Raw genomic sequence first — 27,509 nt, 5'->3', positions numbered from 1 at the left:
ACGAGAGCTCTCTGTGGGGGCACGGCTGGAACGCACCATGTGGAGAAGACCTGGGTTTTTCTCTCACTCACATTCCGCCCACTTGAAATAGAGAAGGTAAGATTTTAGGTAGAATTACACAGCTTTCCTCACCTCTTGGTTTGATTCGCTGGATGGCTAACAGAATCAGTTTATGACCTTTGCTTGGTATGTTCAGAAAATATATTAGGGGAAGCCTAGCTATCTCTAAATTTCCCAATTTATCAGAATATTGGCAGACTAGGCTTCTAATCTCAGAGTTGGCGACCAACCATACAGTTTGTATGTTTTCATAACTATTGAACTGTTTTGCAACTGTGAATTATAGAGACATCTATTTTAAAATCACTATCTCATTTACTCTAGATCTGTGTCTTTCTTCTCTTTCCTCATTATTCCTTCATCCCTGACAGTGATTCCCAAATATTTAAACAGTAAAGGCATCAAGTTTGCTGGTCTCAGATAAAAATCGAGTGTTAACTTTTCCATACTTCTGCATGTGTACTTTCTAGATTACTGTATTTTACCCCTGAAAACTGGGCTCTAGCAGTCATTGACATGAAATCTGCCTGGGAAAGGAAAGGGACCTGGGCAATAGCTGCTGTGATGTCAGAAATCACTGGGAGTATTTCCTGGTGAAACTACACACACTTAGTTTGGAAGGACAACCCGGGGTGTGTGTGGTGGGGTGAAGGGTTTATGGTTTTGGTATGCGCTTGGTTATTTGGCTCTAGAAACCAGTTTCTTTAATTCATTTTCTAAATTTATCTCCCTACTTTTACATGAGACACTGTATTTGAACATCAAAAACACAGCGAAGAACATGTTAGTGGCTAAGTTCTGGAGCTTTCATGATGTTTATCTTTATATGCACATAGATATATAATGCTAAGAGTTGGCAGATGGCTTCACAGTTAAGAACACTGGCTATTCTTCCAGAGGACCTAATCTGGGTTCAGTTCCCAGCATCCACATTGACAGTTCTAGAGCATCAATGGCGCTCTCTTTTGGCTTCCTTGGGCACTACACACATGGAATGCACAGACATACATGCAGACAAACACTCATACATAAAAAATTAGTGGCTCCATGCCAGAATCATTAGGGTTTGTTGGATTTTAGTCTTTGGTTTGACTTTCTGATTTTCTTTCATATTTCTTCTCTGTTGCCTAAACAAACAGTCTACTTGGCTCTAGTAATTCCAAATTATTCCAGAAACTTTTCAAGAGTAACGCATTTTATATTCAAAGACTATTAAGACTAAGATGGAGAACGGTAAATAATACCTCACATGGTGATTATTGATTCTCGGTGTTAATCAATTAATTTTATGTTTTAACCTAATAATTTCTATATTGTTATATAGAGACTTTGGGGAAATGTTTAGTTTTTAATAAACAAGGAGGTTGAGAATTATGATTTAAACACTTTCCTATTGTCTCGGTTCCAAGCAGGACATTTTCACTGGTTCTGATCTCTTAGCTGTCACAGATGCTTCTCCAGATCCCGGATGCTCAGCAATTTAGTTTCTTAGCTAAAGTATCACACAAATAGCCCCTCTCCCTGCTCCTGGCAGTCCTTATTCCTTTCTATGAGCTAGGTTTCCCCTGTCTATGTTTCTCTCTGCAATTCTCTTTTCTAAACTTCTTCTAGAATGGTCCATTCACCTTAAGCACAAATCAATCCCACACCAGTTATGATTTATGATTTAAAGGGATATTTATTTAGGGGGGTAAAACTCACGAAACATCAATGGTCAGGAAAGGAGACTAGTCGCCGGTGCAGGAGCAAGAACCAAGCACTGGAACCAAGAGAGCGGGCCGAGGCTTGCCGCTTTTTTTCAAAGATAAATAGACCACGCCCCAGTGGGCTGGTATTTCAACAACTATTGGCTGAAGGAGCGGAAGGCGCTCCTGCAGCACAATGGGCTCATACTTCAGGAGTGGAAGGTCCTCCTGCAGCATTAACCTCTACCCATAAGTTCAAATTCTTCCACAATAGTCCACGGGCATGAAATCTGCATGGTTGCATTTATTACAGCACTAACTCAGTACCAGTTTCTGCTCTAGTGACTTTCCTGTTACTGCAATAAAATACCCTGACTGACAAAAAGCAACTTAGAGGAGAAAGGGTGTGCCTAAGCTCAAAATTTGGTTATGGTCCATGATAGAAGGGAGGTCAAGATGGCAGACTTCAAACAATGCATCACACACCATCAAGACCAGAGGACAGAAAAGTGTACATTTCTCACCTGCCTGTTTGCTTGTGCTCAGTTTGGTTTTTCCCTCATATATTCAAGAGTCTCTTGGTAAGGGATGGTGCCACCCACAGTGCGCTGGGTTCCCCTATACCAATTAACTTAAGGCAGCTCCCACAACAGGCATACTCACTGGTGCACCAATGGAGACAATCTTTTATTGATATTCTATATCAAGGTGATTCTAGGTTGTGCCATTGACATTTAAAATTAACTGTTGTCCTGTATAAATGAAATTATTTACTCAAGCTTCCATCCAGGGTACTAGCAATCCCTAAGATTCTTTATATTGTGGGACTTGTTATCTCTGTCACCTTATACAAGCTGTATAAGTTATTTCTCATGGCTGTGAAATGCCTCACAGAACCAAGTTAAGGAGAGGATGGTTTATGTTGGTTGGTTCATGATGTCATAGGTATCATTATAGTCCTGTCTCCAGTGTTCCTGGCTCCATAATGAGACAGTAACAGTGAGGTTTAAAATCAAAGAAACAGAAACTCAGCAAAGTCTGGGGACTGGGTGTAACTTCAAAGGCACACCTATTCTTCAGAGTAATCTCAACCTCCAGTTTCCAGAACCTTCTAATCAGTGCTACCAGCTGGGGACTAAGCATTCAAGCAAGAGCAAGGGGAAAACTTTATGCAAGTGCATAACATTCTACCTCTGGACCCCCAAACCATCTCATAATTTAAAATTCAGTTTCTAACAGTTTTAAAAGTCTACCTGGCACATCCAACCATGGCTTGCAAGTTACATCCATTTTAGAATACCTGTGAGTGAAGTCAACACATTTGTATAGGACAACACTATGGCACAGTGTCAAAAGGTTGGACACCCCTACATAGTTCCAATGTTGTTAAAAAAGAAGTCCAAAGACTCCTCTATGAATAAAAACAAACTTTTAGTTGAAAGGTACTGGAAAAGAAAAGGAAAAGCACAGATTTCCACTATTCAGTGGTCTGAGAAAAATCTACCACAGTAATGGTTAAATCTTACAGGTTTTGCTCAGCATGTGGACAAATGATGTTGTGGTATAAGACACAAAGGATTCAAGTCGCCTCACCCTGGTGACTGGCTGGTTGCAGGCACAGGTCCTGTCTCTTGGTTTCTTTAGTGGGCATTCTATATTTCTTCTTCATGACTTCACTTAGTGGCTCACTACAGGGAATCATACTCTGCCATGCATTGTCTAGCCTCCTTGTCTTTCTTTTGAAATCTAGACAGAATCTTCCATCACCCCACAACTCTTCCCTTTTACTTCATCCTTCATTATCAGTGGGACACAGATGGTACCCACTGTTGCTAACACAGGGTGTCACTCTACCTGCTCAGCTCACAGTGATCTCACATGTCTGCATGGTTGACCACTGTGAAAAAAATCTCAAGGAAATAATTTCTTGGGCTGCCCTTTGCAAATAGGTGGTAGTATACTCCGAAGAGAAAGTTTTTCAAGTTTTTACTCTTGAAAGTTTATGCCCTTGAGCCTGTAATGATGAGGTTCCAGCAGTTTCTGCGATGACCTTGAAGTATCTTCCCTGTTATCCAGATGCCAAGTCTGAGCTATATCCCCAGACCTCAGCACTTTAGATTTCTCCCCTGTTTCTAGGCATAAACTCACCATGTAGCTCAGGTTAGCCTAAAACTCACCGCATGCTGGAGCGCTGTAATTAAACATTTCTCTTCCTTCTGACTGCTTCCAAATACCTATCTGCTTCCCAAATAGTTGACTTTGAGACTTAATATTACTTATAAATGCTTGGACAATAGCTCAGGCTTGCTACTAGCAAACTTTTACATTTTAAGTTAACCTATATTCCTTATGTATGTTCTGCCACATGATACATTCATTTCCTACTCTCTCTGCATCTGGTTGGCCTCCTTCCCATCATCCTTAGTTTGATTTCCCCACCTATACTTCCTGACTGGCTACTGACCAATCAGTGTTTTATTAAACCAATTTGACTGACAAATCTTTACAATGTACAAAAGGATTATTCTACAGCAGAGCTGGTCTTTAACTCCTGATCCTCCTGCTTCGGCATGCCAAGTACTTGCTTTATAAACTTATCCTATACTACCTGGATTCTTGGCTTCTTCTATACAACGAATTCTTTAGGAATGAAAAATTGATTTTATCTTCAAATTTACATAGGCCTGTTGGACCAAACCGAAATCTTTTCATGTCTTTCTGTTGTGTCTGTTCCTGATTCTCACTGTACAAACCAATAAAAACAGCAATAAGCGTGCCATTGCTTGAATGCTGTGCAGTCTCAGAACTTCCTGTTCAATGTTAATTTACTCCTTCACCTTCAAACTCTATTTCCTCAAAGTCTCAGGACTGAAGTGTAGAAAAGTTACGTTCAAGCATACACATATGCATTTTTGTTGAATTTAACAACAGAAGCCCTGTTCCAACGAAAACTTCATGAGTGTTTACTGTTATCTGCATTTTGATTGACATTCTGGCTCATGACATTTTGAACTCCTAACAGAATTACTTACTAAGCTCTGATCATAACATTTTAAGTTTTTCTCAAGCCTTCATCTGCAATTTTTCTACATTACTCACGCAAACCAATTCTCAAGTCACCTGTCAGGAATAGTCACCGCAACAACCCCACTGCTGGTACCAGTTTTCTACATTACTTTTCTCACTGCTGTGACAAAACACCAGACAGAAACAACCGGTGGGAGGGAGGGCTTATTTTGTCTCATCGTGTCGGAGATTTCTGCTGGTAGTCTTGAACTCTTGATTCGGGGCCCATGGTGAGGTAGAGTCAAAGCAAGAGGAGCAGGAGGTGTTAAGGTTTTATACTTCTTAGCAGATGGGAAATATGGAGTGAAAAGTCGAGCTGTATCTGGCCTAGCCCTCACAGCCATGCCTCTGACGGTCTGCTCCTTCTAGCCAGATCATGCTTGTTAAGTGTTCTAGACCTCCTAGACCACACAGGGCACATGATCCTGCTACGGTGCATTTCATATTCATACTGGAACAGGAACTGAAAGTAGAATGGAATGAAGGAATTCCAATAGCTTTGAACAGTTCTGTGTTTTTGAATTAACAGGGATGGGAAAGATTAAGGAGGGAAGGTTAGAATTTGAAAACCTTTGCTAATGAAGTAACTGAGATTTTGGTAGCTGTGGATGAACTGCAGATTTTGACTTTTTGGACACATACTAGAATAAGATTCCCCAGTACAAGAAGCTTCTCTGGAGTTTGAGATGAAAACAAGGTCATTTTCCCAGGGGAGTAACTGATCAAGCAAGCGCCTAAGATAAACAAACTGTCTGGCTCTTACTTGAAACAAGCAGTGGCTAAGCAAGACTTACGGCAACGGATTCTGGACCCCATCCAAATGTTGAATTAATGCAAAGTTCTTATTGACTAAAATGGAATCTTACTTTTGGCAGATGCAGTAGAAAAGCTCCTTTGCTAATTCTGGAAGTAGATTAATTACCCTCTCACCTCCCACCCTGGGGTGCTGAACACTATCACAAGAGAAGCAGAGACTTTCAGCATGCATTGTTTTAGAGATTTGATCTCAAAACTTGTAAAGCTCAGAGGCACAATTCATTTATAACATTTAAAATTAGATTTCAGATAAGTCTTTGAAAATATAGTAGCTCACATATAAATTGTGATTTCAATTGTATAGTCTCTGTGATATATGTAATTGAAATATATATGAGATAATTTTAATACTTTTGTCTTTTCCCCCCATGTACCTATGTTCTACAGTAGACAACTGCTCTCCTTGTGAGCAAGGAGAAAGGGTTCGACCCTCTTCTATCCACTTCCTTTTAGGAACCTCACTTGGAAAGCAAAGTTGTTTCACTTCTGTCTCCTCAGTTTTGAGGATCCAAAGGCATCTTAGGGTAGAAGAAGGGTTTGGTCAGGTTACCACCAAAGACGATGGCAGGCTGGGTCAAAGACAGGCCCTAAAGGTCTCAGCTCTAACAATCATAATCCGAAGTCCTATATCATAGGAAAGGTGTCTCTTCCCTGGTGACGTTACTAAAACCGTAGTCTGTATCTTACCAGCTGGCTCTCCATTGCTCAAGCAGCCTTATTGGAAGGCTCATGTTGCAATGAACTCGAGTCATCATCAGTCAGGGACAGTAATTCCAGTGGCTCTCAAGGAGTTCCACAACACATGACCTTGGAACAGACCCTTTCCCAGTCACATGTTCACAGGGGATTCTCTCAAGCTTTGTGAGAGACATACCTAGTTTGCTGAGAGAATCTCAAGTACAGGACTGTATTTTTCACATTTCTCGTGCTGTGACAGTGTGTGTGTGTGTGTGTGTGTGTGTGTGTGTGTGTGTGTGTGTGTGAGAGAGAGAGAGAGAGAGAGAGAGAGAGACAATGACGGTTTAAGGAAGGAAACATTTATTTTGGCTTGCTGGTTTGAGGGGACAGTCAATCATGGTGGGGAGGTCACGGCATCAAGACTGATGTAGCAGGTCACTTTGTATCCATAGTCGGGACGCAGGGAAAGAAGAACGCTGGCACTCAGTTCTCTTTCTCATTTTCTTTTTCTGAGAGCCCAACACATAGCATGATGTTGCCCACTTTTTGAGTGGATCTTCTTTCTTCAGTTACCTCTTCTGGAAATGCCCTCCCAGACACACATAGAGGTATGTTTCCACAGCGAATCTGATCTGATAAAATTGGCAATGAAGATTAACTAGTACAAAGACTCAGTTAAATCATATTGGGATTTCTGAGCCCACTAAACTGTGGGGATAAGGAGTTTATGCTCTTAAGTCAACAGTTAACTGCACAACAGTTAACTGCACAAAGGCAGTAAGGACATGTTCCCTGATAAAGGATGAGCTGAGATGTGGACGCACTCACTGGTTGGGATGCACAGCTGTATGTCAGCCCCGTCCACCTAGAGGTGGCACCAGTCACAGTGGGCTGGGTTCTTCCCCAGTCATCAGCAATCAAGAAAATGTCCCACAGACATGTTCACAGGCCAGCCTGCTGGAGACAATACCTCATTGCAGTTCACACATCTCAGACACATCTAGGTTTGTTTGTGTCAAGATGACAAAAATTATGACATCTGCAAAAATGGTTTTTTTAAATGTCTCTCATTCTCTTATCTTCCCAACATGTGGGCTTGCAGAACAGAAGGATGAGAAAACACCCTAGGAACAAGTCATTCCTCCGGGTGAGGGATAAGGATGGAGATGGTAAGCCAGGTGCCCTCACCACACAATTCATGTCTGACGACACTTCCAGTGGCAGAGGAGTAAAGGTTTGTTGTCTGATACACAGTTGAAGAATTGTGTGGACAAAGTTTTTGTAAGTTTGGGAGAAAGAAGTTTTCTGCTCAGTCAGGAAGGGGAAATTGACACAGTATTTGGCCATGCAATTAACCTAATGTTGAAGGATTAATCTGTTTCATGAATATATGCAACAAAACTTAGGAGTATTCACTAAATGATTTATGGTTACAGATAAAAAGGGGGTGGATGCTCTAAGAACTAAAGGATGCCTTGGGGTAGGATTTTAGGTTCTGAATGGTGAGAAATCACCCCATGACCAAAACGTTTTGTCCCCTAATGCTCATCAACTAACAACTGAACATGGGAGTTCTCAAGCATTTGACAACAGATTCTTCACCCCTAAGTGTGTGCTGATGGAGCCATTCTAGAACAGCTATTCTAAAAATATTTCCTCCCTCCTTCCTTCCTTCCTTCCTTCCTTTCTTCCTTCCTTCCTTCCTTCCTTCCTTCCTTCCTTCCTTCCTTCCTTCCTTCCTCCCTCCCTCCCCCTCCATCTTTTCCTTCCTTCCTCTTTCTCTCTCTCTCTCCCTCCCTCCCTCCTTCCTTCCTTCCTTCCTTCCTTCCTTCCTTCCTTCCTTCCTTCCTTCCTTCTCTTCCTTCCTTCCTTTCTTTCTTCTGACCTCCTTCCTTCCATCCTCTTTCCCTTACTTCCTTCCATCTTCCCCTTCCTTCTTCCTTCTTTCCTTTCTTCCTTTCCCTTCCTTTCTTCCTTCTTTTTTCTTTTCTTCTTTCCTTTCTTTATCTCTTTCTTTCATGTGTGTGCATCTCTGTGCATGTGTGTGTATGTATGTGTGTAAGCACGCATTTCACAATGTATCTATAAAGGTCAAAGAACAGTTGGTTGGAGTTGCTTCTCTCCTTCCAGTGTGTGGGTTCCATGGATCGAACTCAGTTTAGAAAGCTTGATGTCAAGTGTCTTCTCCCACTGAAACATTGAAGTGACCCCCAGACTAGATCCTGAGCTCTACATCTGCAAGTCTCCTAGGGGGGAATCATCTTAAAATTAACCTGCAAATAATCACAGTGACTAAAAAAGATTGATCTTTCTCAGAGTTGTCTAAATTCCCAATGCTAGTTATGTTGGCTAGTTTTATATCAACGTGTCACAATCTAGAGTCATTTTGGAAAAGGGAACCTCAATTGAGAAAATTCTTCACCAGATTTACTTATAAGCAAATCTATAGTGCATTTTCTAGATTGGCGATCAATGTGGAAAGGCCCAGCCTATTGTGGGGGGGGGTCGCCCCAGGCAGGTGGTCTTAGGTTCTATGAGAAAGCAGACTGAGCAAACCACAGGAGGAAGCCCGTAAACAGCACCTTTTCATGGCCTCTGCTTCAGTCCCTGCCTCTAGGTTCCTGCCCTGACTACCTTCAGTGATATACTGACTTGTAAGTATAAGACATAAAAGCTCTTTTCTCCCTAAGCTGGTCATAATGTTTTCTCATAGCAATAGAAACTCTAATGAAGATGCCACTGATCATCATACTTCATGTCCTTTTGACCTTCTGTAATCTAGTATCTGTCTTCTCTAAAACTATTTCTTTTTTCTGTCTCTCTGAAGTTGAGCAAATTTGTTTCTTGGCTCTACTAAACATTCCTTTTCTCCCCTTTCTCCTAGCAGGCTATCTATTTCTTGAGTTCTGCTAAGTTGTCTATGTGGAATACACAAACACACATACACTTATGGACATAAGTACACACACATACATATAAACACACACATATGCACACACAAAAGCACACACCTATGCACAATGATAACAATCTCTCATTGCTTCTAGGGTAAAGTCGAAATTTTTTATGATTTGTCCCTCCCCCATGGCGGCACATGGCCTTTATTCAACCCACTATTTCTTAAACAAGCTCATCAGAGCTGCGCCTTCCTATCTCCCTCAACCTGGCCACCTTTTTTTCTAACTGGCTTCGATAAAAGTGAATTTCTTCAGAAAGTCCATCTTGTAACCTCCTACCTAAAGGCTTGTTCATGCCCATAGCACTCACCTAACTAATCACATGACCTGTTTATTTCCTGCATCTCATTTTATCTCTATCTAAAACAATGCAATGGTTTCAAATTTTAATTCTGACTTTGTATCTTGTTCTCTTCCATAACATCATGGGTCTGTAAGGCCAGGGATGTCGTCTACCTTGTTCATCTGGTTTACTAATGCCAATTTTATTGTATTATATAATTTATTTTTTTCCTGACTTTAACAGGATTCTAGTTTTAAAAATTAATGTTTTATGTGTATGGGTGTTTGCCTGCATGTGTGTATACACATTGTGTGTGTGTGTGTGTGTGAGGTGCTCATGGAGGCAAAAAGGGGGAGTTTCCTACTGTGGTGGTTTGGAAGAAAATGGCCCCAAAAAGGAGTGGCAGTTTTATGAGGCATGGCCTTGTTGGAGCAGGTGTGATCTTGTTGAAGAAAGTGTGTCATTGTGGGGGTGGGCTTTGAGGTATCATATGGTGAAAATACTGTCCGGTGTCTCAGTCTACTGTGTTCCCTGCATTTCAACATGTAGCAGCTACCTCTCCAGCACCATGTCTGCCTGCACACTGCCATGTCCTATAATGATGATAGACCCTTTGAATGGTAAGCGAGCCACCACAGTTAAATCTTTTCTTTCTAAGAGTTGCTGTGGTCATGGGGTGTCTTCACAGCAATAGAAACTCTAAGACACATCCTTGGAACTGGAATTACAGGGCTGTAAGCTGTCAGATGAGTCCTCCAGAAGAGCAGAAAGTGCTCTTAACTTCTGAGCCGTCTCTCCAGCCCCCTTAAACTCATCACTGAGTTTATAGTTCCTAGGGGTCTGGACATACCACATCTTTTTAGTGTTTTAATCTCTTCATGCTGTCTTTCAGTTTTGTAAAATACAGTCATGAGCCCTGTGATGACTTTTTTGACAAGTCATATATATATATATATATCCAATGTAGATCCCAAGAGATTATGAGGGAGTTGACAATTCTTGTTGCCTAGTGACATGCTGCAATAATTTTAGATGTCTTAATGCAACACATCAGTGCACCACTCATGTGTCTGGGTGATGCTAGTGTGAGCAAACTGATTGTATCATCTAAAAGTGCAGTGCACTCAGTCACATGCAGCACGTATTGACAAGTGACTGCGTTTCTAGTTCACATGTCTGCTATTCTGTCTCCTTATCATTATTTTAGAGTGTATTCCGTCTACGTGCAGATTCCACAGTTTATTGTAAGATGATTTATGACTTCTTCAAAGGAGGTATGAACAAGTGACTATTCACTCCAGATAGGGCATTATCAACAGAACAAAGGAAGGATCCCACCATTGGAATATGAGGGGTGTTATCTGCTGGAGCATAGGGAGAGATTACTTACAGGAGCGTGGAAGACGGAAAAGTCCACTCTAAGGCGGACAAAGACTATATTTGGAGCCAAGTGCAGACAACACCACTGACACATCTCCCTGGCAATGCTTTACAGCTTGTAGCACTAGCACCTCAGGAAGCGTATTTGTGAATTTTGTAGCTCAGGCTCCTCAAGCTTTCGAAGTTTCTTTTCCTTCCTGAGTCTTACAGGCTTCTCTTTTTCTTCCAACAAGGACTATCTCAGAAAGAAGAGCTGAGCAACCAATAGTACCAAGCTGTGTTGTGACCACACCCAGCTGGCGTTGACCCTGTCTCTGCTGCATTAAAGGTTACAGTAAGTGACTGACTTTACCGTGCAGGTTTATGTGAGCACAGTTGTGAAAGAAGGTGACAATGCATCTATCAGAGTGTGCCATGGTCCTTTATTAGCACATGACTGTGTGTCTATGTACAAAAACATTAAAGATTTAGTTCAGAGCAGGAACGTAGCTTAAAATCACAGCGCTTTTCCCAGACTGCACATGGTCCCAATATAAGAGAGTAATAATTGTCTTCAGTACAGTGTCTGCACTATAGTAACCTTCAGTGCATCTTATATTGTAACCTTAATAACTGCAGCTAATACTGTCGCTAATTTAGTGATAGCCATAGGTGATGATTCCACAGTAATAGCAACCATAAGGCAGAAAAGCAGGATTCTTTAAGAGGTAAGGCAGCAAGAGTCCAGTGATAAGGAAGGGGACTGAATTTGTTCTAGAATGTCCATAGATTCCTAACATAAGGATAGTGCCTGTGTAAGAAGACCATGAGTGCGGCACCCTGTCTTCTGCCACCGAGCTTACCACTGAGTCAGCTCCCGAAGTCCCACACCCTCCCCAAGAGCAGCGCCTTCATTTTCAAACAATACAAATGTCTTCACACTGAGTCATTTAATGCAGGGAAGGAAATTAAAGGAGAAACCACTGGCCCCATCCTCTGATGCTCCTCTTTCCAATTAGGTGTATCATGAAGCAGTATGAAGTGAGTGAATCAGACGCTGTGAGCCATTCTAAGCAGAACTTCTCCCTCACGGGGTAAGCATTGCCTTTAGCTGACTCCCTTGCTTCTGTTAACAGTCAGACAGAAATTCGATCGGAATTAATCTCCTGCAGCACTGCAGGGTTATTTTTCTGTTAGTAGGAAATGAATTCTGAGGAATGTCTGGAAAGATAAGGAAGATGAAAGGCGTTGCCGGGAAAAGAAGGCCGAGCTGGCCGAGACCTGTTACCCAGATTCATCCAGAAGTGCCGAGTGCTGGGATGACTGAGGACAGCGAAGGTCAGGAAATACCCCGTCCAGAGACAGATGGCAGGGCAGACGCTGACACGGGGCTGTCACGGAGTCTTGGCACCTCGCGTCCTTTCAAGCTCAGGCAGAGGCTGACCCTGGGGAATCTTGGGTCTACAGATTCTAGGAAGGCCTGTGGCTTCGTGCCCGTAAATCGCTTGGATCACCCAGAGTGACAGAGAGAAAACGCTGAGGGCACTGGTGGAGGGAAGCATTGTAATTGAAGTTGTATTTGTAGTTTTTTTTTCCTTGTTTTTGTTTTTTTTTTAATTTTGTCACATTTATTTATAATTTGTTTTCAAATTGCCTATGTTGGTATACTTTTGAAAAAAAAACATATATCTGTGTGTCTCTGTGTGAGTATGAACATGTTCATGCAGGTTCCCATGAATGACCCGCCCAGCAGGTCCTAAGTTACTCCAGGGTTTTGAAGAGGCACTATCTGAAAGACATGGGGGGAGAGAGAAATGGACGCCAAGCAGTATTCCTTGTCAAGGCATCCGCTCATTGAAGCAAGTTTTACGTCTTATATACTCCTCAGAAAGGAGCTAGGGCAAGGGGGAACTGAGGAAAGGGGGAAGGGAAGGAGGGGCTGGGTAGCTAGGCAACTAAGTGGGGCAGTTTGGCAGCTAAGCAGGGCAGTTGCAAGGTCAGTGGCCAGAACACCCGCCATTAGTGACAAGCAGCAAGCCTTGAAGACACTCTGTGGTGCCCTCCAGAGCCCGAGTCTTCGCGGTCCGCACGTAATGCACGTAATGTTTTGGCTAGCTTTAAGTTTTCTTGTCTCAAGATTTCCACCCCAAGGCCCTGTGAGACGTGAGAAAGAAGAAGCCTGAAACGGCTCCTGACACATGAAGACCAGAAGAGAACGTCAAACTTCCTGAAGTGAAAGTTACAGGCAGCTGTCAGTCACCCAATATAGGTACTGGGAACTGAACTCCAGTCCTCTGAAAGAGCAGTAAGCACTCATAACCCCATGGTATACAGACCAAAATTTTAGCCTTCTCTAATTTGAAACAGGCATTGAATATTATTATTATTTAAACCTGGAACACAAATGCACTTAAAAATTTTTCCACTTCACCAGGCGATGGTGACTTGCCCCTTTAATCTCAGAACTTGGAAGGCAGAGGCAGGTGGATCTCTGTGTGTTCAAAGTCAGCCTGGTCTACAGAGCCAGTGCCAGGACAGCGGGACAGGCTCCAAAGCTACCCAAGAAACCCTGTCTCAAAAAAAAAAAAATCCCATTTTTGGCAAAGCTACCACTAAGTAAAATAGGATCTCTTGCATGCTATTGCTCTTTGCTCTTCAGTGGATAGGCTCTGCATTTAGAACAGTGGGTGATTCCGAGCATGGATGTAGGTGATAGAGAACCTCATCGTAAATGTGGCAATATTTCCCAGCAGAGACACAGCACAGAAAAATACATACAAATAGTTTGGTCTGGAATTCAGTAGGTAAACAAGAGAACTACAACTAAGAAACAAACATTTAATATTTACTTATTTTATTTGATGCTTGTGGATATTTTGCCTGCATGCATGTATAGGCACTAAATTGTGCAGTGCCCAAGGAGGCCAGAGGGGGCGACAAATTCCCTGCAGCTGGAGAGGCAGGTAGTTGAGAGCTGTCGCGTGAGTGCTGAGAATCGAACCCAGGTCTCTGCAAATGCAGCAAATGTTTCTTAACCACAGAGCTATCTCCTCAGCCCCAAGTCAGATGGTTAGTATGTGGCAAATTCATTACACTTGTCTCTAGGGTGGAGATAAAATGTCTTTGAAACCTAATTCCCAAATCTTTGGTTCAGGGATATTTTATCTGCCTTCTCCACTTGCTTTTCCTGATCTTTGGCCCTTGATAATTGCCTGTCTTCAAAACTGCCATGTGTGAAACCCTAAACTGGGAAATGGAAATGAGGCATTCTGCACAAAGAGGAGATTTTTGTTTCATGTGTCTATTTATCCTTTTAGTGTTATCTATGTAATATCTTCTATTTCTGACATGGAGCATTGAGCAGAAGATAACCAGGTGTGTTTGTTTTCTCTAAGTAGAAGCTGAGGGATATAAAAGTTCTATCCAAAAGAGATCAGGTGGAGAACTTTGGGAAGAAAAACAAAAACAAACAAACAAACAAAAATCATCTGAGTCACAATCCAGAGCCATAGAAAGAACTTCCATGTCAAAATCAAAATCACAATCCACTCCAGTTACTTATCAGGCAGAGAAAGACAAAAATGTGCTGGACCCTTGACACAGTTGCCTTGCTGATCCCTGGGAGAGACAACGCCACTTTGCCCATTCTCAGAGATACTGTATTTTCCTGTGTTCTTTCCTCCCAGCCCCACTGTTTAGTCCACAGTTTCTAACTACTCTTCCCCACTGAGCACTGGCCCTTTCTGGATGAAATCCTTGCATCCAGAGATGTTTCTAAATACCCTTGGCCTTGGTCTGACAGAGTGACTCAGAACTCACAGTCCTCGAGTGGCCCAAGGAAATGACCTCCAGAGAGGACATGGTCACCAGTAAGAGCATTTCCTCCCTTGTATTGATGCTATTTTGTGATTTGCCATCATAGAGAAAGAAATTTCCTCTTTGATAAATAAATTAATCACAGATACAGGATGAAGAATAAAAAAGACTTCTGCATCTCCTGGGGCTTCTCTCCTTATCTTTTCATTATTTCCAGGATGTAGAAGGTAGAGAAAGAACAGAAATTCATGTCTCCAAGGAGTGGTGCATGAAAGAAACCACAACAAACCCTACAGGCAGCCCAAGAGGAAGCTTGGGGCCACGCTCTTCCCAGGATCTTTCTACACAATTCTCATCAAATGTGATGGGAATTCCCCACAGACCTTGAGAGGATGTGACTCCAATTACACCCCTTGGTAATTCACTGCAAAGACTCAAGTTCAAGTTCATGAAAACCTTAATCAGCCTTTAATGTCAGGTCAAAAATGTATCATTGGTGCTAACTCTGCTTTAGATGGCTTACCTCTTCATTAGTCCTTTTTAATAGCGACTCTGGCCCCTTGGTAACTTTGCTGACCATATGGAAGCCCCCACTCAGTGGTAACCAAGAGGAAACTATTACATGGAGCAGTTTATTTCAACAGCTCAAGAATTATTGCTCAGCATCGGGGACATGGCTCAGAGGGTGAATGCTGGCTATGCAAGCAGGCAGAGCTAAATTTGGACCCCAGAACCCACATAAAAAGTTGGCACTGCCTCATGCTTACGTAACCTCAATTTAATTGGAACAGGGACAGGCAAACCCCTGGAGTTTCTGACCAGTTACCATAGCCACAATGATGAGCTCCAGGTCAGTGAAAGACCCTGTCTCCAAAATAAAATAGTGAGGACTTACATACCCAATATCAATCTCTGGTTTTGACATGCATATTTGTGCCTGTACACAGCCACCATGTGAACACATCTTCATATGCAAACATGTGCACACACCTACACACACAAACTGAAGCTAAATATCTACAGACTGCTGGATTGCTTCAGTGCGTGTTGACAAAGCGAAGGATGAAACGGTCACAAGCAAAATTAAAGTCGTGGTCCACCTCTCTGTTAAAAATGCTACATATATATAGTTCAACACAGTTCTCAAAAGGCCTCAAATACTTGACATCTACCGCTGAAGAAAGGAACGACAGCCAAGGCTTTTCTAGTTGGACTCTGCTGTAGCTGCCTGGGTTCATTTCCCAGCTTCATTCCCAACACCTTCCAGCTCTTCAAGTTCACTGAATACCACATCTCTATTTAGTGTCTTATACAGACCTGCAAGCTACTAAGGCTAACATTCTCTACTTTTACTAAACTGTGCTTTTGTGTCTTCATTCAAATCTCTCCCTCATCTCTTCCCCACTTCTCCTTATGGTTATTTCATTGTAACTTTATAAAATCATCTAAATTTCTCCCCCTGTTCCTGTCTTTAGACTATTTATCACCGTGTTTGTCTTAAACATGAGAGGAATGGCTGCCCTCTCCTCCCAGGCCCCTTTCATAGCTACACTTTTTGCTTTTCTGGGAACTTGCCCATGCAGCTATAGACTTGACATTCCTCATCTGCTGTCCCAGTGGCCATGAGCCTAATTTTCAATTAAATGACTTTGAACAAAAGCCAATAAGCCATCTCCAGTTCCCGGTTCAGGAAAATTTCACTCGGACTGGAGAGGCAGCTCAGTGACAAGAGCACACGTGGCAGGCACTTCTGGAGTTCTGTACCCTCCAGCTCCGGGGGATCTGGTACCCAGATCTGGCCTCTGTGGGTGATGAGGAAGGCCTGGCAGTAGCGGCATGAAGTGGCTGGTCACAGCGCATCCACACTTAGGAGGCAGACAGCAGACAAGGAGTGGGGCCATTCTATCAAACCTCAAGACTGGCTTCTAGTGACTCCTATAGGTGCTCCCTTCTGAAGTAGTGGTTCTCAACCTTCCTAATGCTGTGACCCTTTAATATAGTTCCTTATATTGTGGTGACCCTAACCATAAGATTATTTTTGATGCAACTTCATAAGTGTAATTTTGCTACTGTTATGAATCATAATGTAAATATCTGATATGCAGGCCATCTGATATGTAACCCATGTAAAAGGATCATTCCATTCCCAAAGGGGTCATAGCCCACAGGTTGGGAAACACTTTTCTAAAGTTTCCACAACCTTCCAACCCCTATTAGGGACAAAGAGTTCAAACTCATGAGTCTATGGTGGGAATTTCACATCCAAACCACCACAGAGTGGGGTAACAGATAAAAAGTAGCCAGAGATATACCATAGAGTGGGGTGACAGGTGAAAAGTAGCCAGAGATATACCACAGAGCAAGGTAACAGGTGAAAAGTAGCCAGAGATATACCACCATTAGCGAGGCAAGTGACAAGCGTGCAGGGTTTACTATAGTAATAATACTTCCACTGTTAAATGTGTTTTTAAACTTTTCTGTAACAAAAGATTAAAGAGAGGAAATTTCCCCTAAAGAAATGTGATTGTGTTTTAGTAATTTCCAAAAGGAATCAAGATGAAAGAGAACTTTGTATTGAATAATCACACAAATTCTGCTATTCATGGTAGAAATGTTGCTTAAGTATTCACTGTTTTCCTTACTAAATGATTACTCCTGGAGCTAGAGAGAGATGGCTTATCAGTAAAGAACCCTGGCTGCTTTTGCAGTACAGTTCCCAGTACTCAAATAAGGGCTCTCAACCATCTGTAACTCCAGTTTCCAGGGGATCTGAAGACCTCCCCTGGCCTCCTTGGGAACTGCATGCATTAAAAGAATTGTGTGAGTCTAAGGACAGCCTCAGCTACATAACGAATACCAGGTCAGCATAGGCTACAATGTAAGACTTTATAACACACACACACACACACACACACACACACACACACACACACTTAGTAAGAGGTCACTTCTTTGTCCCGGCTGCTCTGCCCCAAAATAATCACACAGAAACTGTATTAATGAAATCACTGCTTGGCCTATTAGCTCAAACTTCATATTGGCTAGCTTTTACATCTTAATTTAACCCATTTCCATTATTTTATATTTTACCATGAGGCTTGTGGCCTACCAAAAAGGTTCCAGCATGTCTGTCTCTAGCTGTGGCTCCATGGCTTCTCCCTGACACTACCTCCTTTCTTCCAGCATTCAGTTTAGTTTTCCTTGCCTATCTCTATTCTACCCTATCACAAGCTCACAGGCTCAAGACAGTTTCTTTATTAACTAATGGTATTCACAGCATATAGAGGGTAATCACACACACACACACACACACACACACACACACACACACACTACAGAAATCAACCAGCCCATCAACCACCCAACCAGACACCAAAAACAACTCTCTCTCCAAAGAACACAGAAGTCAATGTAATTAAAAGTGCTCATGATTACACATAGTGGTTTATGGTTCTTGAAAAAGAATTTCATTTTCATCTTGAGAAAATGGAAAGCCGTAGGAGGTTTTTTAACAAGAGGTGTAGTATAACACAATTTATGACTTGAAAAATTATGGCTGCTGAATGAAGATTTGAGTGGAAAGAAAAACTCTAAAAATTGAATATAAAATAGTATTTAAACTTAAGTTTAAATACATATAAATTCATATAACGTTATATGCATATACAGGAGAGAAAACAAATAGTACGGTGTGTGTGTGCATGTGTGCGTGTGCACACGAGCACATGTATACACAAGTACACTCTCCCATACACACAGGGACTAGAGGACACCTTGGGTGTGCTTGGTTCCTCAGACACCATCTACCTTGTTCCTGTAATAGGGTCTGTCACTGATCTGGGGCTCATCAAGTATGTTGGACAGGTTGACCAGTGAGTCTGCCATTTGCTTGCTCGACCTCCAGCACACTGGGAATTCAAGAGTATGTCATCATATGAGACTTTTACATACCTTTTTTTTATTTTTTAAAAAGAAAACAATCTTTTTTTTTCATTTTACATACCAATGCTTTCTTAAGTTCATTACAGATTCAAGTTCTCTACAGACTCAGCTATCACAGCCATGACCTTCTTGTTGTCTAATGCAGTGAATACAGTTTAGCAAAACTAGGTCATAGGAGCTTATTAATTCTAAAAGGTTTCCAGATGTTTAGAAGTTGTTTTGTTATCGTTTGTTTGATGTGGCTGTTGTTAGCTAAATAGCATCACATTCTAAGTCATGACCTTCCCTGGACCCCCCATCACGGTGACGGTCATTGGGTCCTTGGTATCAAGCAATGACCAGTGACCAGAACTGACCATGTTCTGGTTCTAGGGCATTCTGAATCATGGGGACTCAGAAATCCCACCACGCTTTCACTAACTGTGTCCAGCATTTGCTGCCCTGCAGCTGGTGCCCTTTCAGGAACATTGTGCTTTTCCTGAAGAGCAGGCAGCACTGTCCATGTGCCTGTGGCCAGTGTAGCAGCTGCTTATTGGGTTTGTTTAGCTGCCTTGGGCTATTAAGATGACAAACCTTTCCAAGAACTGCTATAGGGGCTGCAATTCCTATTAGACTGTTTGGTGAAGGCATATTTTCTTCAGTGATTTCTAAGGAAATTTCTCAATATTTCAATAATATAAAAAGTAAACAATAATTTCATGTACACCCTGTGAGAAGCAGGACTAACTGGGGGAGGAAGGAGGTAATGGAAAGAAACAATTACATACTGAATATATATTGAATGTGTATATTTGCTAGTGGATGGCACAGTAGGTATAAAAAAAGGCACACACAGTAGGTATAAAAAAGCACACACAGTAGGTATAAAAAAGGCATCAAGTATGATCCCAGGTGTTGGTCTGAATGATAAGAAGACTGGAGAGAAGAATGGATTTTTTGAGTGTGAATAAAGCATTCTGTGTATGGGGGGGATTGTTCATTTTTTCTTTTTTTTGTGTGTGTGTGGGGTGTAGTCCAGACTGACCTCAGACTTGATGTGTAGCTGAGGATGATTTGAACTTATGATCCTCCTGCCTCAACCTTTAAGGTTAGGATTACAGGTGTTGCACCATCGTGTTTGGTTTATGCTGTGAGGTCCTGGGACCCAAACCCAGGACCCTGTATATGCTGGGTAAGCATTCACTCACCTGAAGCTACATTCCTACACCAGCAGCCTTGGCTTCTAAAGACACAAGTATGTTTTGAGTGTTTTATTAAACAGGCAAGTACCTGTTTGATCTGTGAGTCTAGAGTTCCATGTCTGAACATTCTTAAGAATAAATAACTTTAACCCAACAGTTGCTATTCACTTGGTAAGAATCATGAGTCTTTTAAGATTAAATTTCAATATATTCATCATGACTCATGTGGTTGAATTGCTCATGTAAGAAATAAATTCAAGCCCCAAACTCTGAGTAAAAAGCTACACAGATGCCCAACTTCCGGGTTTTGTTATATCATACCCTGAGTTAACCCAGAACATCTCTCTACTCTTCCCTTACTTGAAGATGCAGGAGCTAAGGATGATGAAATCATGCTTTGGTAGAAGATCTCATTTTAGCCTAGTGACAAAACGCTCGCCTATGTAGGTCAGTTGACCTACTATGGAGACTGCTACGAAGGAAATGCAGTTTTAAGACAAGACATAGGAGATTCAGAGATGAAGAGCTCAGGTTCCCATGCCATCTCAAACTCAGAAATAAATATCAAAAATAATATCGTCAGGCCAATAAACCTGTAATTCTATTTGGCCACAGATCTGAGAATGTACTCTTAGAAGATGGTTTCATCACTGTGTGGTTCCGTGCCTCTAAAGACGTCTTTCTTGGGGTTTTGGATGTGAGATAATTTTGTGTAAGAGGACTCACAAAACCACACAGTGAGTATAAAGGAAATGTTTTAATAAAATATTCAATACAGTTTTTTTTTTGGAGAAAGTTGAGAAAACACTTGAACAAGAGCAAGGACTCAGCTTTTCTGCGGACTCTTGCCCAGTTCTACCCAACAAACTGTACAGAGAAGTCAATGTATAGGATTAGTGATTGATCAAATACTGCTTAGAAGCAGACAGATGTAAGAGGTTTTCTTTATGCTTTCTAGCACATACAGCATCATGAAAAGAGAATAAGGTTGACATACAGAAGGTGATTGGAGCATTCCCCTTCCCATTCTATCTGCAGGTGTAGAATGAGCAGTAGAAACGGCATGGCCATGAGCTCACCAATTACATGTTTCAGACAAACTCAATTTTTGGCCAGGTGTGGAATTCCAGGTCCAATCCTAAATTGTGTTTCAAAATGAGAGCCATGAACACCTTTTGTGTTCTATTCAATAACTTTAGCATGTCACAGTGACATTCTGTGTGTGAAACAAGTGTGAGCTGTGAGTCTTCTGCATTGAGTGTTATTGTTTATTAATACTGGAAGTTCTATTTTTTGAATATGAAACATTTTTCAGTGCATTAAACTATGAATACTGCGTTCCAGCCCTATCTTGGTGCTCAGTCTAATATTCAGCCATCAGAACTCAATGGTACTGTCTCAGGTTGTCAGCCATCAGAACTCAATGGTACTGTCTCAGGGCTGTCAGAGATCAGAAATCAATGGTACTGTCTCAGGGCTGTGAGTCATTAGAACTCAGAGTGACAGTCTCAGAATCACCTGCCGTCATGATTCCGATGGGCACTGGTTTCCCTCCGGAGTCATGAATTGCACCTTAGGCACCATGAGGGAAGAGTTATTCCTCCGGATGGAGTTGTTTCTCCTCATAGAGTTGTTTCTTCTCATGGAGTTGCGCTTCCTCAGAGAATTCTGGTGTGATAGTTCACTCTTTTGGAGGGTCTGAATCAGGATGGAAGGCTTCTCATCCAGCTCCCGGGCACTGCATCTTGGGGCAGCCACCTTCACAGTATTACCAAATTTAGAATAGTCCACAGCGTACACTCCCTCCTCCTCGGTCACAATCGACACGAAGCGGTGTCCCCACTGGATCTCCTCGGCAATGTAGGAGGTCCGAGCCTGCGTGGTGATGCCAGTGGTTTCCACCACACCCTCCAGAATCACTATGACCTCCAGGTCTTGATTGGCAAGGTCGGTTGCTGAGATATCATACAGGGGGCTACGCTTATCAATCACATGGCAGATGATCAAAGGGGCTACTAGGAAGATGTTATTGCTCTCAATGGGATTATCCACTGGAATGTCCAGCTGATGAATCGGCACCACCTCCCCTTCTGGCGTCGTTGTTTTCTTGACTACCTGGATGCGCACTGAGGCACTAATTATCATGCTCTTTCTCAAATCACCCACCCGGAACATGAAGCACAACTTGCCATTGCGGACCGCGATCACGGCGTGGCGGCTGAAAATCAGAGTCTCCGCCCTTCTGTGGGCCTGGGCCGTTTTCATGAAGATGCAGCCCAACATGACTGCGTTGATGATCAGACCCACAATGTTCTGCAGAATCAAAACCGTGATGGCCAGAGGGCATTCCTCGGTCATCATTCTCCCGCCAAATCCGATGGTCACTTGAACCTCAATGGAGAACAGGAACGCAGACGTGAATGACCTGTAAGAAAGGACATCAGAAATAAGGCCAGGCCAGAGACCACATGCTGAAAACAGCCTCGAGTCTAGTAAGAAATTCTGGAAAGACTGATTTGAAATATAAGCACCCTCTTCTCTCCTCCCCCACTTCCTCCCATTATCCCTTTTCTCCTATTCCCCTTTCCGTTTGCACCTAAGTACATATATCCGGATTTGGAGACACAATTTCAATAATATTTCCTAGATCATATACTGTGCAACGACATTCATAAAATAAATAAATATAAATTGTAGATATATTCCGCTTTCACCAAAGTCCAACTTATTTTGTGAAATTTTATACCACATGGGTGTTTCTTATTTCTGACTTTCTCGTTTTTAAGAGATTTGAATCATATGGAAGGTATTGAGTAATAAGCACAATATTTACTATTTATAACTCATAAAATTATAGTCATTATTCAGTGATTAATTGTTCTGCTTACACAACTTAGCAAGGTGCTAAAACATAGTATAAAAGACACCATCTCCAAACATTCAAATTTTAATAAGAATGATTTTCTATTTGGAGGAGTAGCAGTTTCTCTGATTATCTCGTTTTGTTTTCTAAGTAACCCAGAGAACGTGGAAGCTATTAGCAGAGTTTCAGATGTCAATTAGTAAATGACTATGTCAAGACTAATGTAAAGACAGCTTCCCTGAGTCCTATCAGTTCTGGCCTGGTGTTCTCAAAGTGGCAAGAGGAAGGTGCGAACAGGCATCGGGATTTTCTTGGGGAGTTGTTTGTTTGCTTGCTTTGCTTTGTTTTGTTGTTATTGTTTTGTGGCTGTACATCTCCTCTCCATCTTAGCCAATGAACAAGGGTTTGCTGGCTCCTAGTGGACCTGTGCCTCTCAGAGAGACTCCTGGATAACTCTGCTTAACCGCGAATGAAAAAGCATCAGTTTTGGTTATTCACGAGGTTTGCACTTGGCTGCATCCCCAGTACTGCTGTGGCCTCTTCACAGCCCCTATTCCTGCCACGCACCCTAATCCCAAATTTCCCTAATTTCATAGAGGAGAAACCCATACATTAGCAGTCTGTCAAAATACTATTTGTGAGTGCCAAGCACCCATACATTAGCATTCGGTCAAAATACTATTTGTGAGTGCCAAGCACAATGAGGAAACAAAGCATTTGAACTTTGAGCACCCAGTACACACTGCACTTTGGCAGGAAGCCAGGAGAGCGTACACATCCATCATTTTTTAAGTAGGGTCGGAAAGGGGCTGTTCATCTCTGTTTTGCCTAAAAGGGTTTGTGCAAAACTGTAAGAACTGACTTCCGCCCTACTTACACACCATGAGATATATGGCGTGGCCTGAAAATACTATAGATAGTAGGGATAGATTCCAGAAGAGGATACAGCACATATAGTGCTGAGTTTGATAATGGCTTATGTGTTAGAGAAGAACCTAATGAGGGATTTCCCTCTTCAAAGTCTGTCTCCTTGGCTTCAGAAATGGTTCACGGGCTATGTTTTCATAACATTTATTTTAAAACAAAATTTAATTTCTCTAGCCAGCATAAGATCCTATCTTTTTCTGGCCACCTGTCAGGCTAAACAGTCTCAAGAGAAAAAGCATTTAAGGGTACAGAGCTGGGGGTTTATCAGCTGAATAATAATGAGAAAAATAACATAGTTTCTACTTTCTGATTCATGTTAGAAAGTCATCTGCACAAAGGAGAAAGCAAGTCACCCTAAAAAATGAGAGTGATTACATGGTGTTTGGAAACACTAGGGGAAAGCTGGGGAATAAAATTGCTTCCAAATTTGATAGTTCGGCTGACACTGAATTTATGAAGGGAATGGAAATTCAAATAATTAGAATTATTAAGCATCTTTTAAGTTCTCTAGGAAGAGAATAAAGCTTTAAATAATGCTGTGGAGTGTGATCCAAAAGTTGGCACTGTTCTATACTGATAAAATCAAGTTGACTTCATTGTAATTCTGACACCATTTCCTATGGTTCGACACCAGCAGGCAGGCATCTAGGAAACAGATATTCTTCAGAATGTCTTGTTTGAAAAATGGGAAGTAACAAGAAGCAACTTTTAGGAGCCAGTGAACACTATAACATTTGCTTCACAGGAAGAAGAATCTCTTTTGATTTTATATATATATATATATATATGTGTGTGTGTGTGTGTGTGTGTGTTTGCTAAATGATTTCTTTTTCATAGACAGTGACAATAGACTGTCTTGAGTAAAATTGTTTTCAAGGTTGTCATGATTATTTCTTCCATTGCTCTTTGCCGGGATCTCTTGCCTGTTTGCTGGAATCTTCTTTGAATATACATCCCTCCACAGCCATACCAACGCCAATAAGTTACTCAGAACACTGTACGACAGTAACATATTAACTTCAAATGTTTTACACATAGGACTTTGTTCTCTGCATCCCTCACGCTCTGCTCACCAGACCTTCTTATCCACATTGTTACCGAGGCAAACGCTGGAGAAAAGAAAATTCTGTGTGCCCAGTGGTAAAACTGCGGGTCAGTCTAGTGCATCGTGTTCTCCCCAAATCTGAGGGGGATCTCTGTGTGTTCTAGGGTGATCTGTTGATGCACTGGCCTGGCCAATGGGGAGAGGGGGTAAAGTCATTCATCTTTTATAGGATCCCAGGGCCACTAAAAGTCTACTTCTTAACCGTTTCCTGCCTGGATGATGCTTCTTCAGTTTCTCTGTCTGATGAATTGTGTGGATTTGGAACATGATTCAGAAAACACCCTGGAGATTTTCCCAGTATTACCACTGTTTTTATCCAGTGAACATTTCTGCATTTGATATAAATCGTATTTCCATCCAACGAAACACATTAAGAAAAAATTTGCCCCACTGCAACATTCTTGGGTCTCCTGGGAATACCAAAGGAGAGCCACAGAAATCAAAGGCACTTTAGCTGTCTTTGAAGCATCCGTAAATGCTCGATCAAATTTGTGTAATGAAAAGCTGTTTTGTTCCTGTCCTGTGGGAGTTTTGGAAGGGGAGTCTTCAATATGCACTTGTTACTCTGCCCCTTTCGTGTAAACTTGAGCTAAATTTCACTGAAAACGTCTCTGCTGAATTTAAGCTTCCATTTTTGAATCTAAAGCAATCTATCAGATACATTAAAATAATCTTAAAGAAGGGCTTAAGTTTATTTCAATTATTTTATTGTTAGCATATTTTAAAATCAAGGACACTTCATGTAAAAGTTTCTCACGTTTGCGCAATACTTTTGGTAGATTGGAGGTGTTTACTGGTGCAAAACATCATGATGAAACTGAGCAGAGGTTTCGGGAGTCAGGAATCCTTTGGAGCCTCCAAGGTTAACACAAAGATGCAGTCAAGCAGTCTCAAAGACCCAGCCATCAAAGGACATTTACAAATACTTTTAATGTGCTGGCCTCCCCCTGCACCCCAAATTTGCTTTCGTTTTTGTTTCTGAGCTGTCCAATGAAAACCCCTTATGTCACCATCACCTACATGAAAGAGATTTTTATTTCGACATTGCTGCCGACCCGCGTGTCACCCCATTTTATTCTTACCTGACATTGGTCACACAGACAGTGGACTCCAGGCCGCTCTTCTCCATTGCGCTTTTCTCCATGTAAGCATAGATGTCCCCGTGGGCGAAGGCCACTAGCCACCACATGATAGCGAAGAGCAGCCAGCTGCAGAGGAAGGACATGGTGAAGATGACCAGCGTGTGACGCCACTTCAGGTCTACCAAGGTGGTAAAGATGTCCTGCAGGAAGCGACCCTGTTCACGGATGTTCTTGTGCGCCAGGTTGCAGGCTCCGCTCTTGGCAATGAAGCGGGCTTTGGGGAGGCGGTCGCGGATGCGCGGCTTGCGCAGGTTCTCGGCGGCGATGCGTGCCAGTACATACTCCTCGGGGATGATGCTCTTCCTGGCCAACATCTTCCTGTCACCATAGCCTGTCTATGCACCTGCCCGAACCTGCGACTCCCTTCCTCCACACGCGTCCTCCTACGCCAGAAAAAAAAAAACGCTTATTAAAACCGGCCAACTTCATTTCCTCGCCTAGGGTCCTTGTACATAAGGGATACCTTTTCATACACACACGAAGTGGCATGCAAAATTGAATGAAGATGGGTTCAACAATACAAACGAGAAGCTAGTTTGTGTCTGAAGTCTGAGAACCCCGAAAAAACTTTTGAAACAGAGGATTAATTTTTTCCTTTTCAGAACCAGAGGAATTATTTTTGCCTCTTCCCTGTTACCCTTGTGCGCTCTTGTCTCAGATATGCAAATCTTACAGCATTCTCTGTAAATACAGCCTCGAAGAGAATTCTGTGATTCAGCGCGTCTCGGGATTAGGGCAAGGATACGTGCACACGCCGTCAAGGAAGAAAATTAAAGCCAGCTGGGTTGACTACCCGCTCGTTATTTAAGTAGAGTAGTAGGGTTAAAAGTAAAGAAAGAGGAATTCTTATTTTTAGTAGCCGCGAAGAAATTGCTTCCTGCTCTTTAAGAAAATGCTAACGGTAATAGACAAGGTACCGAGCGCTGTACTTTTGAACTTGAAAATGAATGATTTAAGTTGGAAGGATTTAAGAGACGCATTTTAAAAAGCAACCTACCTAGCCTCCCCTCCACTCTCTACCTATCATACTATATACTGGAAAGTAATTTGTAACACAAGGATCAGACACACAAGCAGGGCTTGCGGTGGAGTTCAGGGCTTGAGCCTGGCTGGGTGCACTTGGGCTGTGTGGGCTTTGAAGTCACCGGCTGTGCTGTGACCGGCTTCCCCTAGTTCTCCCCGGGAGGAGCAACGCAACTTACAGACTCAGGGCAGCGCGCGCCGCGGCGAGAGCTCCGCGCACCTCAAGGCACACCGCGGGCGGGTCCCTGTCTCTCGCATCCCGGGACCAGGGGCCGCCACAGCCCGAGGGGCAGATCCGGGGGATGCTGGTCCTCCAGAACTGAGTTAGTACTCTAGAAGGTGCGATTCACTGTGCACGCAGGGAGGAGGGCTGTAGGACGAGGGATGGGTTTGGTACCCCCTCCCTCACTGCTGCCGGACTCCCTGAGGGCGGGGGAGGAGTTGGGGGAAGAGATGCGGGTGGTTGTGCTCTGCTAGCTCCTCAGCAGCCTAGTTTGGGCCAGACGTCCTAGTGAGCAGGGGAAGGTGGAGGCGGAGACCAGTCTTGGGGAGGGAGGGAGCGGGTCTGGAGGGAGGGACCACCGCAGGAGGAGGCACCCGCCAAGT

At 42.5% G+C, this 27,509-nt stretch overlaps 2 protein-coding genes and 1 long non-coding RNA gene across 3 annotated transcripts in view; 2 read left to right on the top strand and 1 right to left on the bottom strand.

Annotated features, from left to right (window-relative positions):
- The window catches only part of Slco1b3 (solute carrier organic anion transporter family member 1B3), a 1,042,880-nt gene that overhangs the window by 881,958 nt on the left and 133,413 nt on the right, over positions 1–27,509 (top strand). The gene's annotated exons all lie outside the window — the stretch shown is intronic.
- LOC142855419 (uncharacterized) lies at positions 3–12,668 on the top strand. The gene is made up of 4 exons (XR_012911507.1): positions 3–96; positions 11,159–11,259; positions 11,924–11,998; positions 12,077–12,668. It is a non-coding gene; the product is annotated as an uncharacterized LOC142855419 (long non-coding RNA).
- On the bottom strand, positions 20,019–27,404 carry Kcnj8 (potassium inwardly rectifying channel subfamily J member 8). Its single transcript, XM_075982355.1, has 3 exons — positions 27,083–27,404; positions 25,821–26,263; positions 20,019–22,268 (listed from the first exon to the last, which is right to left on the bottom strand). The coding sequence occupies exons 2-3, from the start codon at positions 26,192–26,194 to the stop codon at positions 21,368–21,370; spliced, it is 1,275 nt and encodes a 424-aa protein (XP_075838470.1). The 5' UTR covers positions 26,195–26,263; positions 27,083–27,404; the 3' UTR covers positions 20,019–21,367.

This window comes from Microtus pennsylvanicus, chromosome 8 (genome assembly GCF_037038515.1).
Source record: "Microtus pennsylvanicus isolate mMicPen1 chromosome 8, mMicPen1.hap1, whole genome shotgun sequence".
In the NCBI taxonomy this organism is placed as follows: domain Eukaryota; kingdom Metazoa; phylum Chordata; class Mammalia; order Rodentia; family Cricetidae; genus Microtus; species Microtus pennsylvanicus.
Note: the sequence above shows the minus strand (reverse complement) of the source record. Positions and strands in the feature narration are given on the sequence as shown.